Source organism: Macaca nemestrina, chromosome 15, assembly GCF_043159975.1.
Source record: "Macaca nemestrina isolate mMacNem1 chromosome 15, mMacNem.hap1, whole genome shotgun sequence".
NCBI lineage: Eukaryota > Metazoa > Chordata > Mammalia > Primates > Cercopithecidae > Macaca > Macaca nemestrina.
The window spans coordinates 58134015-58148147 of record NC_092139.1 but is presented as its reverse complement, the minus strand read 5'-3'; the positions used below and the strand labels follow the sequence as shown (position 1 = coordinate 58148147).

The following is a 14133-nucleotide window of genomic DNA, read 5'->3' as shown; positions in this document are numbered from 1 at the left end:
TCACAGTCAAGTGGGTTTTATCCCTGGGATGCAAGGTTGGTTCAACATATGCAAACAAATAAATGTAATTCATTACATAAAGGGAAATAAAAACAAAAACCACATGATCATCTCAATAGATGCAGAAAAGGCTTTTGATAAAATTCAGCATCCTTGCATGTTAAAAACCATTAATAAACTAGGCATTGAAGGAGCATACTCAACATAATAAGAGCCATTTATCACAAACCCAAAGCCAATTTCATACTGAATGGCAAAAGTTGGAAGCAATCCCTTTGAGAACCGGAACAAGACAAGGACGTCCACTCTCACCACTCCTGTTTGACAAAGTACTGGAAGTCCTAGCCAGAACAATCAGTCAAGAGAAAGAAATAAAAGGCATCCAAATAGAAAGAGAAGTGAAAGACTATCTCTGTTGGCAGATAATATGATTCTATACCTAGAAAACCCCATAATTTCTACCCGAAAGCTCCTAGATCTGATAAACAACTTCAGCAAAGTTGTGCAAAAATCAGTAGCATTCCTATATACCAACAACACCCACGATTCACGAAAGCAATTCCATTCACAATAGCCACAAATGGAATAAAATACTTAGGAATACAGCTAACAGGGAGGTGAAAGATCTCTACAATGAGAATTATAAAATGCTGCTCAAAGAAATCAGAGATGACACAATCAACCAAAATAATATTTCCTGCTCATGGATAGGAAGAATCAATATTGCTAAAATGGCTATACTCCCTAAAACACTTGAAGATCTAGCGCTATTCCTGTCAAGTTACCAATGACATTTTTCACAGAATCAGAAAAAAGTTATTTTATAACTCATGTGGAACCAAAAAAGAGCTCAAATAGCCAAGGCAATCCTAAGTGGAAAGAATAAAGCTGGAGGCATCATGTTACCTGACTTCAAACCATATTAGAAGGCTGCAATAACCAAAACAGCATGGTACTAGCACAAAAACAGACATATAGACCAATGAAACAGAATAGAGAACCCAGAAATAAAGCCATACACCTGATCTTTGACAAAGTCGACAACAACAAGCAATGGAAGAAGAACTCGCTATTCAATAAATGGTGATAGGATAACTGGCTAGCCATATGCAGAAAGTTGAAGCTGTATCCCTTCCTTACACTATATACACAAATGAATTCAAGATGGAGTAAAGACTGAAATGTGAAATCTACAATTATAAAAACCCTGGAAGATAACCTAGGAAATAGCATCCTGGACATAGGCCTTGGCAAAGATTTCACAGTGGAGACATCAAAAGCAATAGAAACAAAACCAAAAATTGATAAACTGTACCAATCAAACTAAAGAGCTTCTGCACAGCAAAAGAAATGTTTAACAGAGTAAACAAACAACCTACAGAATAGGAGAAAATATTTGCAAACTATTCATCCAACAAAGGTCTAATATCCAGAATCCATAAAGAACTTAAACAAATTAACAAGCAAGGAAGAACCCCATTAAAAAGTGGGAAAAGGACACGACAGATTTTTTTCAAAAGAAAACATACACGCAGCCAACAACCATAGGAAAAAAATGTTCAACATCACTAATCATTAGAGAAATACGAATCGAAAGCACAATGAGAAACTCTCATACAGTCAAAACGGCTATTATTAAAACGTCAAAAAATAACAGATGCTAGCAAGGTTGTGGAGAAAAGGGAAGGCTTTTACATTGCTGGTGGGAGTGTAAAGTAGTTCAGCCATTTTGGAAAGCAGTGTGGCAATTTCTCAAATAACTTAAAAGAGAATTACCATTTGACTCAGCAATCCCATCACTGGGTATATACCCAAAGGAATATAAATCATTCTACTATAAAGACATATGTGTGCATATGGTCATCACAGCACTATTCCCAATAGCAAAGACATGGAACCAACTAAATGCCTGTGAGTGGTAGACTGGATAAAGAAAATGTGGTACATACATACCATGAAATACTACATAGCTACAAACAAAAGGAGATCATGTCCTTTGCAGCAACATGGATGGAGCTGGAGGCCATAATCCTAAATGAACTGACACAGGAACAGAAAACCAGATACTGCATGTTCTGACTTACAAGTGGAACCTAAACATTGAGAACACATGAACACAAAGAAAAGGAACAACAGACAATGGGGCCGACTTGAGGAAGGAGGGTAGGAGGAGGGAGAGGATCCAAAAATTACCTATCAGGTATTTACCTGGGTGATGCTTATTACCTGGGTGATGAAATAATCTGTACATCAAACTCCCATGACATGCAATTGACCTATGTAACAAACCTCCACATGTACCCTTTAACTTTAAAGAAAGACAAACTGAGTTTTTCCAGCAGCAGCAGGGGGCCAGAGGTGTGGACAATGAGCTGAAGTCCTCAGGATTTCCTGATTTCTCCCTACTTTTTTTTTTTTTTTTTTTTTTTTTTTTGAGACGGAGTCTCGCTCTGCCGCCCAGGTTGGAGTACAGTGGCCGGATCTCAGCTCACTGCAAGCTCCGCCTCCCAGGTTTATGCCATTCTCCTGCCTCAGTCTCCCGAGTAGCTGGGACTACAGGCGCCCGCCACCTCGCCCGGCTAGTTTTTTGTATTTTTAGTAGAGACGGGGTTTCACCGTGTTAGCCAGGATGGTCTCGATCTCCTGACCTCGTGATCCGCCCGTCTCGGCCTCCCAAAGTGCTGGGATTACAGGCTTGAGCCACCGCGCCCGGCCTTCTCCCTACTTTCAGATGATCTTACTGACCTCAACTTTTTCCCTGGGCAAATCAGCTTGTTCTTTCCACATTAAAAAACTGGGGGCCAGAGAGCAGTGGCTCACACCTGTAATCTCAGCACTTTGGGAGGCTGAAGCAGGAGAATCATTTGAGCCCAGGAGTTTGAGACCAGCCTGGAAAACAAAGAGAGATCCCCATCTCCACAAAACACTAAAATTAGCCGGGTGTGGTGGCAGGCACCTGTATTCCCAGCTACTTGGGAGGCTGAGATGTGAGGATAGCTTGAGTTCAGGAGGCTGAGGATGCAGTGAGCCATGATCCTACCACTGCACTCCAGCCTGGGCAGCAGAGTGATACCCTGTCTCAAAAATTAAATAATTGATTTAAAAAACCTAGAAAGTGGGGACAAATCATCCAAGTCTGATTATGATGGCCCCGTTGATTAGTTCATCAATAGCCCGGCAGCTCAAGAACACAACTAAGAAAGCAAATTGCAACTACTGGCATTGTTTGGATCTCTGGGAGGAACACATGTCCCCATACTCTCTAAGCAATGTCTTGACAGTGGTTACAGGAAGATTTAGGCTCTTTCTGGGAAATTGACAGAAAACATTGCATCCTACACACCAGCCATAAATAATTAGAATTAATATCCAGAGTAAGATTGAGAAGGGAAACACTTAATTCCTGTTGGAACGATGATGGTGTCGTGTCCCTTAATGTCCTACAAAGCTTACTTGAGTGATATGTTTTCATACCCAAATCCCGCAATTGTTCCCTCCACCTTTGAAGAATTTGCAGAGCATCTTATTCAGAGGAGAAAGAACAGCCTGTACTTGACTTATATTTCTACTCTGCTGGAAAGCACCAAATTCAAGAGAAAAAATAAGTACATTTAGTACATATCATTACCCAAGATTGCTTGGTTCTCTCCCATAATTTAATATAATCCGGTTTTAATGGAGTCAGAGGGAGAAGGACAGACATATCCCCGGGACCTACAAGCAGGGCTGCTATTTTACTGAAGACAAGAGGCAAGGATATCAGACTTCTATAACTCTTCCCTATGTGGGTATTTGCAATGTTAAAAGCAAGACTGTGATTTCCTCTAACACTTGGGCAGTATTTGGTGGAATCTGTCACTAAGTACAGTAATCACTGATCACTGACCCAGAAGCGGGCAATGATGGTGGGGGCACCGAATCCTGGCTCTACCCTTGGAAGCATGTCCTGGGAACAGGTATATGACTCTCATAGCCTAATGCCTCATGTGCATCTGCCCCAAGAGGTGTGTGATGTCATGTATGTGCAAGGTGCTTGGTGTACAAGGGGTTTTTTTGTTGCTCCCCTAACTGTCCCCTCATTCTCCTTCTCACCGTATTTCACAACATCTATTTTTCTCTCTTTTGGGTCATTTTAATCATGAACAAATATGCTATCATTTCTCCCACTTAAAAGCAAAAACAAAAACAAAAACAAAAAAAGAACACTCTTGACTTGACCTCATTGAATAGCACCCCATTTCTCACTCTCTGTTTACTGAAAAACTCTTCAAAAAAAGATAACTAGCTATACTATGTCCAATTTCTCTCTTTGCATATCCATGTGTCTATTTACAAACAAGGTCCCATTCTGCCACTCAGGCTTGAGTGCAGTGGTGGGATCATAGATCACAGCAGCCTTGAACTCCTGGGCTCAAGTGATCTTCCCACCTCAGCCTCATGAGTAGCTGTGACCACAGGCACGAGCCACGACGCTCAGTTAATTTTTAAATTTTTGTATACATGGGTTCTGTTGCACAGGCTGGCTTTGAACCCATTGGTCTCAAGCAGTTCCTCTCCCTAGGCCTCCCAAATACGTGAATTCTCTAAATGTTTTAATTGAAGTATAGTATTCTTAGGGAAAACGGAAACGTGTACACACACACACACACACAAAGTGTAAATAAAGCTCAAAGTTTCCACAAGCATACGGCCAGCACCCAGGTCAGGAAACGGAATTACCGCAGCACCCAGGTCAGGAAAGGGAATTACCGCAGCACCCACAAGTCCCTCCGCGCCCCTCTGATGTGCCTGCTGATCCAAGTCCCAGCAGTGCAGCTCTGCCTCGCTCGATGGTTCCCTTCCTCTCGCTGTGGAGTCTGCTCCTCGGGGCTGTCCCTCTTTGCATGCCTGAAGCTGCTCATCAGTGGTCAATGCTCCCACGGGCCCCTCATCACTGTGCCGGCGCTTGAACCCCAGCTCAGGACTCACACTCCTACCCTCGGCCCAGACGTCTCCCTGGAGCCCCCGTGGTTCAGCGCCTCCACGCAGAGGCCGGCAGCTCTGGGAGTTGAGAGGCCCCGCTGCAGGTGCTGCCTACCCATCTGTAGGAAACCTCTGGTCCAGGGCATCCCTCCCTTCCCTCTTCCTCTCACACTGCAACCTAAGCCCAGGGATCATTCATCCAGAAGATACCCCGCAGCTCCCCACTGCTTATGAAATTCCCAGCCACCCCTGCAGCGCAGGTCTCCGGAAGGCTCCCGGGAGCATGTGACCATAGGGGCTTCTCCTCCACTCAAGCCCCGGAGGCTTCTTATCCCAAAGTGGAAGCCTCGCCCAGTCACAGCCTAAAGAGTCTCGGGGTCTGCCCATGTTGGTCCCGCCTTGTTAGTTACCCCCTACCCCCTTTCCTAGCTCGACACCCGCGGCCCCCCGCTCGGCCACGCCTGCCCCACCTGCCCCACGTGTGCCCCACAGGGTCTCAGCACTGCTGGCCTCCCTGTCTGGAAGCTCCTCCCCAAGGGCTCCCCCTGGCTCAGCCCAAGGCTGCATCATAAGACACCATCCTTTCCGCGAGCCCCACCAGGGCCACCCTGTTTAAAATGTTTCTCCCAGCTCCACACTCCTCATGTCCATCTGCAGCTAATAGCCAGTGAGTAAAACGGAGAAAAGTAAAGCTGACGTTGCAAGGAAGAGAGGCAGGCGACGAGCACGTCAGCTCTGAGAAGAGGGATTTGGTTTGCTCTGTTCACTGCTGCATGCGCGGCACTTACTGAACACGTGGGAGGTGTTCACTAATCAGTGGGTAAATGAATGGATTCCAAGGGGCTTTGCTATTAGCTAGGTTGCACTCTTGTTCTAGATTTTCAGTACCATAAAAAGATTCTCTTTTTTCCCCCTAATTTGCCCAATTCCCTTTGCTGGTACTATTCATAAAATTCATAATCTGCTTCCTAATACCCTTTTCTCATTTAATTATTGTTATAATGTTGCAGTTAGTAAAGGAAAGAAACATTTTATGAAATGAAATTAGATCAAGACATAATAAATGCTTGGATGCAAAGACGTCTGCCAGCAGAGTCAACACACGAACCCTGGGGCCTGCCCGGCGCAGGTCCAGGCCCAGTGCCCCCTTTGGGGCAGGGCTCTGGCTTCAGTCCCCGGCTGCCCCCATCACATGGGATGGAGTGAAGTGCCATGAGGACCAATGCCATACCATGCTCAGACGGCTTTCCTCCCCTGCCAGCCTTTCCAAACAGGGTGGGGGGATGGTGAATTTAGAAGCAAGGACTGTGGTTCTATTTTTGTTTGCAAACAGATAAAAGTCAAAGCTATATTGCAAAAAATATGGCTTTAAGGGTTAGAAATATTAATATTTCCCTCATGTGCCCATACTTGCTACCTCTGTGATATCTGTTACTTATTAAATCCCTTGAAACTTCAGTTTTGTTCATCTGTAAACTGGAGGTAATAATTTTCCACCTTCCGGACTCACTGCAAAGATTAAATAAGATAAAGTGTGTGCATTAACTAGCTGACAGCAGCCACTCAGCCAATTATGGGATTCATGTCTATCCTCAGTATCATTCACAAATGTCAGTTCCTAGATGAAGCCACACCACCATAATCGCACACACCCACACCGTCCTCTGTATGAACCGGTTTACAAAGCGTGCTTGCAATGGGGACCAGATGGAACATTGTTGAGCAAAACGAAGTTGTAGACAATATGCTGCCCTCATCTGCCCACCCATCCCCACCCCACAGCTCAGGGACAAGCCAGATGCCTCCCCCAGAGAAGGCAGGTGCCTCCAAGCCCACACATCCTGCTAGCTCTGGCTTACTGCTCACCAATGTTGGCTTTAGGCTCATCACTCAACCTCACTGAACCCTGATTTCAGCACCCATGCCATGGAGCTCCTATGAGATCATGCATGTAGGACAGCACTACTCACACCCGAACAACATCAGAACCCAGGGCATCCCTCCCTTCCCTCTTCCTTTCACACCACAACCAAAACCCGGGGTCATTTCTTCCAAAAGACATCCTCCAGCTTTCCACTGCTTATTGGATTCCCAGCCATGACTGCAGCGCAGGTCACCACGGCCCCTCCCAGGTGACGGCAGCCACATCCACGAGGAGCTGGAGGCCTCCTCAAAATGCAGATTCCTGGGCTTTGCCCCAGAGACTCTGACTGAGCAGGCCTGTGGTGGTACAGACAGTGTGCATTTCTAGCAAGTGCGTAGCGGGTCCAGGACCACACCCCGGAAGCAAGGGTGCATGGCCCAACGCTGAAGCTGGCGCACAGTTAGGTGGTCAGCCAATGTTACCCACCTCACTAACACTTTGATTACTACTGTTATGCTAGTTCATGAACACATTTTTAGAATTAACAAAATCTCCTGGGAAAGCTGTGTCTGTGTCTTTCCAGGCATCCCTTGGCCTCTGGACCCCCAACACCTGGGGAACTCAGGTTTCCAGCAGGGCACGACCAGCAGCAGTTGCTCTGCAGGTGCCTCCTGGGGACTTTCACTGGCCTTACATCTCTAACCCTCAGCTAACCGCACAGCCTGGAAATCATGTTAACATCATTGCATGCATCAGGAAACAGAGGCATGGAAGAGTTGCCTGCTAAATGGGACCAGACTACAACAGGACAGAACAACATATCAGAGGCGCATAATTCTAGAGATGGCTGCCCTCATTTTCTCCACTGCCCAATTTAATCAAACTACCATAAGATGTTGTTTTGTTTTTCTGTAATGGCTTGGCATGTTCCTTCGACTTCACTGAACAGTTATTTTGACAACGAGCAGACACGGCCTGACTGTCAGAGTACACTGTGATATGATCTGAGATAAAAGGGAAAGAAAACCCAAAGTCACACTTAGATGTCAAAGATTTCCTCGTGAATGGCACTGTGGGCCTGGAGAGCCTCGGCTCCACCAACATGCTCTTCGCCCAGGTGCATCATCCCCTTGACCCAACAAGGCGGCAGGAGGTGCTGGCCACTGCAGCAGAGAGGGTTACGGGCTTCCCCCTCTCCAGTCCTGGGCTTTGCACTCCCAGGTGGCCTCGCTTAGGAAAGCACTGATTTAATTTAGTGCAAGGATTCTCAGATTGCATCTGTTCTATTCTGTGCCACACTCTCTCTCCTTGGCAGCTGCCGGCTTCCCCACGATGGCCTGCTGGAGACCACACATCTGCAGTGTGTGCTGCAAACGGAATGCTCAGCAGCCTGGTAGCCGGCTGAGGCATCCTGAGCAGGGCTGCTTGTTTCCAGGATCTGCAGCAGCACCCGGAACCACCACTGCAGACTAAGGGGAGCTGCCTGGGAAGGGAGTTCTGATTGGAAAGGGATGCGGAAGCAGGCCCTGCAAAGGGGACTCACCTCCACAGGTATCTTTATAAAAGTGTCAGCCCCTCTTCTCTGTTGCGGTTCTACCACAGGGAAATCCATTCTCAAAGAGCAATGAAAAGGGAGGCTGCAGCCAGTGGCCCTGAAAGCTCCTCTCTACGCCCATAGTGAAGGCAACACCTACACCCACCCCCCAAAATGTTTCCACTTCATCTCCAAAAAAGTGATCAGAAGCCGCTATAGAAACTGCATTTCCCATTTGCAGCTAACCAAGTAATAGAAATCCTCTTCACTGTCTAATGTATCGAACACTATGAGTTCTCAGACCCAAGCCTGAGAGGCTCTTACTGTGTTCAGAATAAAATTACTTTCTGAGAAAGACTCTAGACACAGTCTCTGCAGTTGTAGCCTTGCTCTTTATTATAATGATGATCTTTGGAATAGAGACGTTGTCCATACCTTGCCCTGCACCAGAGACTGGGGCTTCAATCCGAGCACACGGAGTGGCAGAGACCACGGACACCACAAAGGACTGGTGTCTCCTTTGGCCTCTCCCTGCGGCCCCTTGCCATCTCTCCAGGGCTCCATCCGCCCAGCACTCTGTGGCACTTTTACATGGGTGTCTCAGTGGCTGGGCCCCACGAAGGTGGGTGTGTCCCTATTCTTCCCCATATGGAGATGACGCAGGGCTGGGGTGTACAAAGGAGACTTCGGGGACGCGTTTGATGTCACCTGTCCAGCTCCTGGGCCCAATCTGTCCTTCCCTTGCAAGACTGCTCTTGTCTATTGGCAGCATCAAGGTGCAGTTTATGTGGCATGGCAGGCTCTGCCCACCATGGGCATGTGCCCACACCCATTTCTCCAGCTCCTGTGTGTCCCAGTCTGGCACCTCATCCTGCAGCAGGGTTCACTCACGTCTGCCTCCACTCCACAGCCACCAGGCCCTGCCAGACCCAGGAGTCAGGCTCCCCACCCTATGCTTGTGCTGATGGAGAAGGGGTTCTGTGGCATTCGTGGGACGAAGTCACAAGAGAAGCTCGGACAGATCCTCAAGATCAAAGCTGGGTCTGGAACAACTGCTCAGCCTAGCCCCAGCAGATAAAGATTTCCCCACTGTGACCCTCCGGTTACACCCCTGCCTGCGAAGGCTGCCCAACTTCTCGTGCCCTGTCAGGAAGCACTTGCCCTCAGGAGGACCACAGGCCACCCACCACGCTCCCCTGCTCCTCCTTGGATGTCAGAAAGAGGGGCCAGTCACCACTCAAGATGTGCAGGGGAAAACAGAAACCCCATAAGGCCAGGGTGGATTCTCCTCTCACTCGTCCAACAAACCCAACCAATACAGAAGCCATCAAGAAGCAACTGCTGGGCTCAGCCAGGCAACCTGTTTCAGAAGAAGCACCTGCCAGGCTCAGTTGTGTGCAGCCCTGGTCCCGAACCCTAGAAGCTGGAGAGGGACCCTCTGCACCTTCGAGGCATCTTCAGCCCTCCCTGAAAACACCCCACGGGCGCCCGGCACCACCCCCACCCCGGGCCAGCAGAGGAGCGCCCTTTCTCCCTCTTTTGGTTGGGCAGATAGCAGCGGGCCATGGTAACGCCGTCAGCTCACTCTGTAATTGGCAAGTAGAAATGTCTTTCTCTGATTAATAAAAATGTGAATATAGCTGATTTCTGAATGAATACTCTGCACTTGCTACAGAAAAATATTTCCAATATTTTCAAAATGTAGGTTGCATAAGGGGCAACCAACAGGATGCTCTGTAGTGAAAAAGGCTGGGAATCGAAACCTTTAGAAGCCTTATGTTGGGGAGGAACGGCAGATGTCATGCTGAGATGTGCCATTTCCACAAGCAGGGCGTTCACCTGGGGCAGGTACACGGGGGCTGCTGTGGAACTGGAATCTATTTTATAGGAAGGATTCTTTAGCAAGGAAATCAAAACCCTTCTTTTCTCCTCTCTCATTAAGATAAATGTAGCCCACCTGGGCCTGGTGTTTCCTGGCACTAGGGTCACCCCATGCACACAACCCTAGCACCTAAATGAAGGACAGCCTCCCAAAGGCCATGTGCCTTCTACCCAGCAGACACTCGCTTCGGTCATGAAGCCTCTTCAGAAGGCAGTCCCGCCTCTGCGAGGGCACAGATGCATCTGGGGTGAGGCAGCCCGAATGCCTCCATCCGGCCCCCAGGGTCCCCTGACTCTGACTTCTCCCAGCCTATCCTCCAACTGGGCAAGGGCTGACCCAGCTGTAGCAGGAGCTGTCTGGGCTTCCTCCCTTCTTCTCTTCCTCAGCTGGGATTGTCGCCCTCACCCCTGCCCTGTCAACACCTGCACACCAGGTGCGACAGACCAAGGAGGCCTTACCTCATGGGACAAGTAGAAGGCTGCGATGCCCAGAGGCCAGAAGCAGCAGAGCATGGAGAAGACACTGAGGCCCAGATGGTCCCGCGGGGGCATCATGAGGAAATTGTCCTCACTCTCTGTGTCGCTCGAGTAGTCGCTCTGCAAGAGAGAACCAGCAGGACAGGACAGGAGAAAAGATTAATACAGGAGTCATCCTGGGGTGTCCAGGGATGTGGGATGATGCCTGGCAGGCGCAGGCCCTCCCCAGGAGGCAGCTGCAGTTGCTGATGTCGTTTGAGCCATCGTTACTGCTGTAAGTACACAGCCTCCCAGGAAGGGCGGCCCGGCCAAGGAAATGCTTGCCAAGAAGAGGAAGATAATAATGCCAAGTATGGGGCTCTTGGGTCATTCAGTTGCAGAAGAAATCCTACAGAAAGCAGTATTTCTAAGATCACTGGGATGTGAGTGCCTGGATGGTGGGGACAAAGGATGGGACTGGGGACTTCGCAGGGACTGCCTGCCTGGAAGCCACCTGCAGAACTGGCCCCGTTGCCACCATGCACTGTCAGTGTGTTCTGAGGATGGACTGGAGACTCTCAGAAGGGATAGCCCAGGCGTGTTTTTCTTTGTATTCCGAGACTTCTCACTAGTGGACAAGGACGAGGCAAGGCTGATGTGGATCGACAGAGGACACTGTCCCCTGAATCTCTCTTTTAAGTTTCCCTTGACTCTGAACTGAGTCAAGACATAGGTGGGACCTGATTTCCACCTGGAGCATGAGGGCAGCTTCCTGAGGAGCAGAGAACAGCCCAGTGAGCCTCAGCTGTGCCCTTCTGCTCTGTGGCCTGATGGCAGGGGCTGAGTGAGACCCTCCTAGGGGTTCTGATGGAGAAGGTATGTGCTGGGAGCAGGGAATCAGGGTGAAGCTGGGTACAGGAATTTACTTTTTAATTTTATATTTTTTAAAACATTTTTTTTTAGGTTCAGGGGTATGCGTGCAGGTTTGTTTTATAGGTAAACTCATGTCATGGGGGTTTGGTGCACAGATTATTTCATCACCCAGGTGTAAGCCTAGTCTGCAGTAGTTATTCTTTCTGCTCCTTTCCCTCCTTCTACCCTCCAACCTCTGGTAGGCCCCAGTGTCTATTATTCTCTTTGCATCCATGGGTCCTCGTCATTCAGCTCCCACTTACAAGTGAGAACATGGGGCATGTGGTTTGTGATTCCACAGTAATTTTTTTGTTGTTGTTTGTTTGAGACGGAGTCTCGCTCTGTCGCCCAGGCTGGAGTGCAGTGGTGCGATCTCGGCTCACTGCAAGCTCCGCCTCCCGGGTTCACGCCATTCTCTTGCCTCAGCCTCCCAAGTAGCTGGGACTACAGGCGCCTGCCACCACGCCCGGCTAATTTTTTGTGTTTTTAGTAGAGACGGGGTTTCACCGAGTTAGCCAGGATGGTCTCGATCTCCTGATCTTGTGAGCCGCCCGCCTCAGCCTCCCAAAGTGCTGGAATTACAGGCGTGAGCCACTGCGTCCGGCCAATTCCACAGTAATTTTTAAAAAGCAGCTCAGATGATTCCAATGCTGACCTAGCAAAGAGAACCATTGCCCCACCCTCCCCACAAAGGGCACACGGGTCCTCCAGGAGGCTGACTGGCTGGGCCCTGCCTTGGTGTTTGTGCAGAGGGTGCCTCCTGGCTGTCATTCCACTGGCTGGGCTCTTTCCTCATCAAAATACGAAGTGTTCACGCCAACTCTTCCAAACCCCAGGGCCACCCTGTATTTGTCCTATACGAAGTTGAAGCCCATCTTACTCCAGATATTGTTTCCTAGAAGAGTAGTGGCTCATTTCCTCTTGGAGGAGGCCCTGGCTTCCTAGCTCTCTGCCAGCTGCCCAAGGTTGTTGAGCAGAGGCCCCCTGCCGCAAGCTGGAGCACTTTGAGAACGCAGTGGCAGTGTAAGGCAGTGACAGGGCCATTTCTTTAGGGGGCTCCCGGACAGACCCTGTGAAGCCAGACAAAAGTGCAGGTGGGCCCACCCTGTGAGTGCAGCACTTGTGTGGATGCCAGCCCGCTGCTCACCACTGGTGTCTGTGCGCCCCAGACATTTCTCCGTACTAATAGACTCTAGGAAGGCCCACAAGTGACCACGGCCCCCTTTCCTATTTCTGTTAATTAAACACAGGTAAAACTGCCAGTCAGAGCCTCTAGTCACTGTGCAGCCAGCCATGGTGCTGCAGTGAGACCTGAAGCTCCCTGGTACACCGCATTTTCATAGGCTCAGTCCAACAATAAGGACTTTCCAGGTGGCCTCTCGTGGAGCTTGGGCTTACTGTTTACTTGCCCCCCAACAAGTCTGCAGGGCAGGGATCTGAAGTGCCACTCCACCAACAGGGCAAGCGACTTGCTCAGGCTACAGGGCCAGCTCCTGGCCTCGCCCCTCACTGCATCTACTGTGGTGGCTGCTTCATGTGTCTGGGGCTGCAAAGCCTCTGTCCACAGAGCCATGCTTGTGAGATTTCTCTTCTCTTTATTCTGCACATTGGCCCCCATATGGTCTCTGAACAGTAAGGGGATATGAAAATTGCCATCATTATGGCTAAGGGGGAAGAAAAGCGGAACAGCCCACAGGGATGCATAATTCATGGGGGAGTTGTGAGGCCCCAGGCTGTCCAGGCAGAGATGCTCACTTCCCAGCCTCGGGTGCTGGAGTCTGGAATCTGTAAGAAGGACGAGTGGTGGGTGGGAAGGATAAGCAGTGGGGAGGGTGTGCCGCGTGGAGGATGTGCAGAGGGGAGGATGTGCAGGGGTGAGGACGTGCAGGGGTGAGGACGTAAAGGGGTGAGGACGTAAAGGGGTGAGGATGTGCAGGCGGAAGGATGTGTAGCGGGGAGAACATGCAGTGGGGAGGACATGAAGTGGGGAGGACGTGTGGGGGGATGACATGCAGGTGGAGGACGTGGAGTGGGGAGGACGTGCAGGGAGGAGGATGTGCAGCAGGGAGGACATGCAGAGGGGAGGACATGTGAGGGGAGGACATGCGGGGGGAGGTCATGCGGGGAGAGGTCATGCAAGGGGAGGCCATGCAGCGGGGAGGCTGTGCAGGGCGGAGAGCATGCATGGGGGAGGACGTGCAATGGGGAGGATGTGAAGGGGGGAGGCCGTGCAGTGGGAAGTATGTGAAAGGGGGAGGAGGTGTAGTGGGGAGGACGTGCAGTGGGGAGGATGTGCAGGGGGTGGACGTGCAGCAGGGAGGACTTGTAATGCGAAGGAAGTGCAGTGGGAAGGGAGTGCAGCAGGGAGGATGTGAAGGGGGAGGACATATAGTGTAGAGGATGTGAAGGAGGGAGGCCATGAAGCGGGGAGGATGTACATGCAATATGGAGACTGTGCAGCGGGATGTGCGGCAGGGAGGATGTACAGCAGGGAGGACATGCAGGTGGGAGGACGTGTAGTGGG

The 14133-nt window shown here is 49.7% G+C and overlaps 1 protein-coding gene across 12 annotated transcripts in view; it reads right to left on the bottom strand.

Moving 5' to 3' along the window:
* The window catches only part of LOC105486740 (synapse differentiation inducing 1), a 248122-nt gene that overhangs the window by 124826 nt on the left and 109163 nt on the right, over positions 1 to 14133 (bottom strand). For 11 of the 12 annotated variants that reach the window (XM_071079748.1, XM_071079747.1, XM_011749784.3 and 8 more), the window contains one exon: positions 10701 to 10838. The exons of the other annotated variant lie outside the window; for it this stretch is intronic. In XM_071079748.1, the coding sequence (XP_070935849.1) occupies positions 10701 to 10838 (138 nt within the window). The remainder of the gene's footprint in view (positions 1 to 10700; positions 10839 to 14133) is intronic. 12 annotated transcript variants of the gene reach the window in all.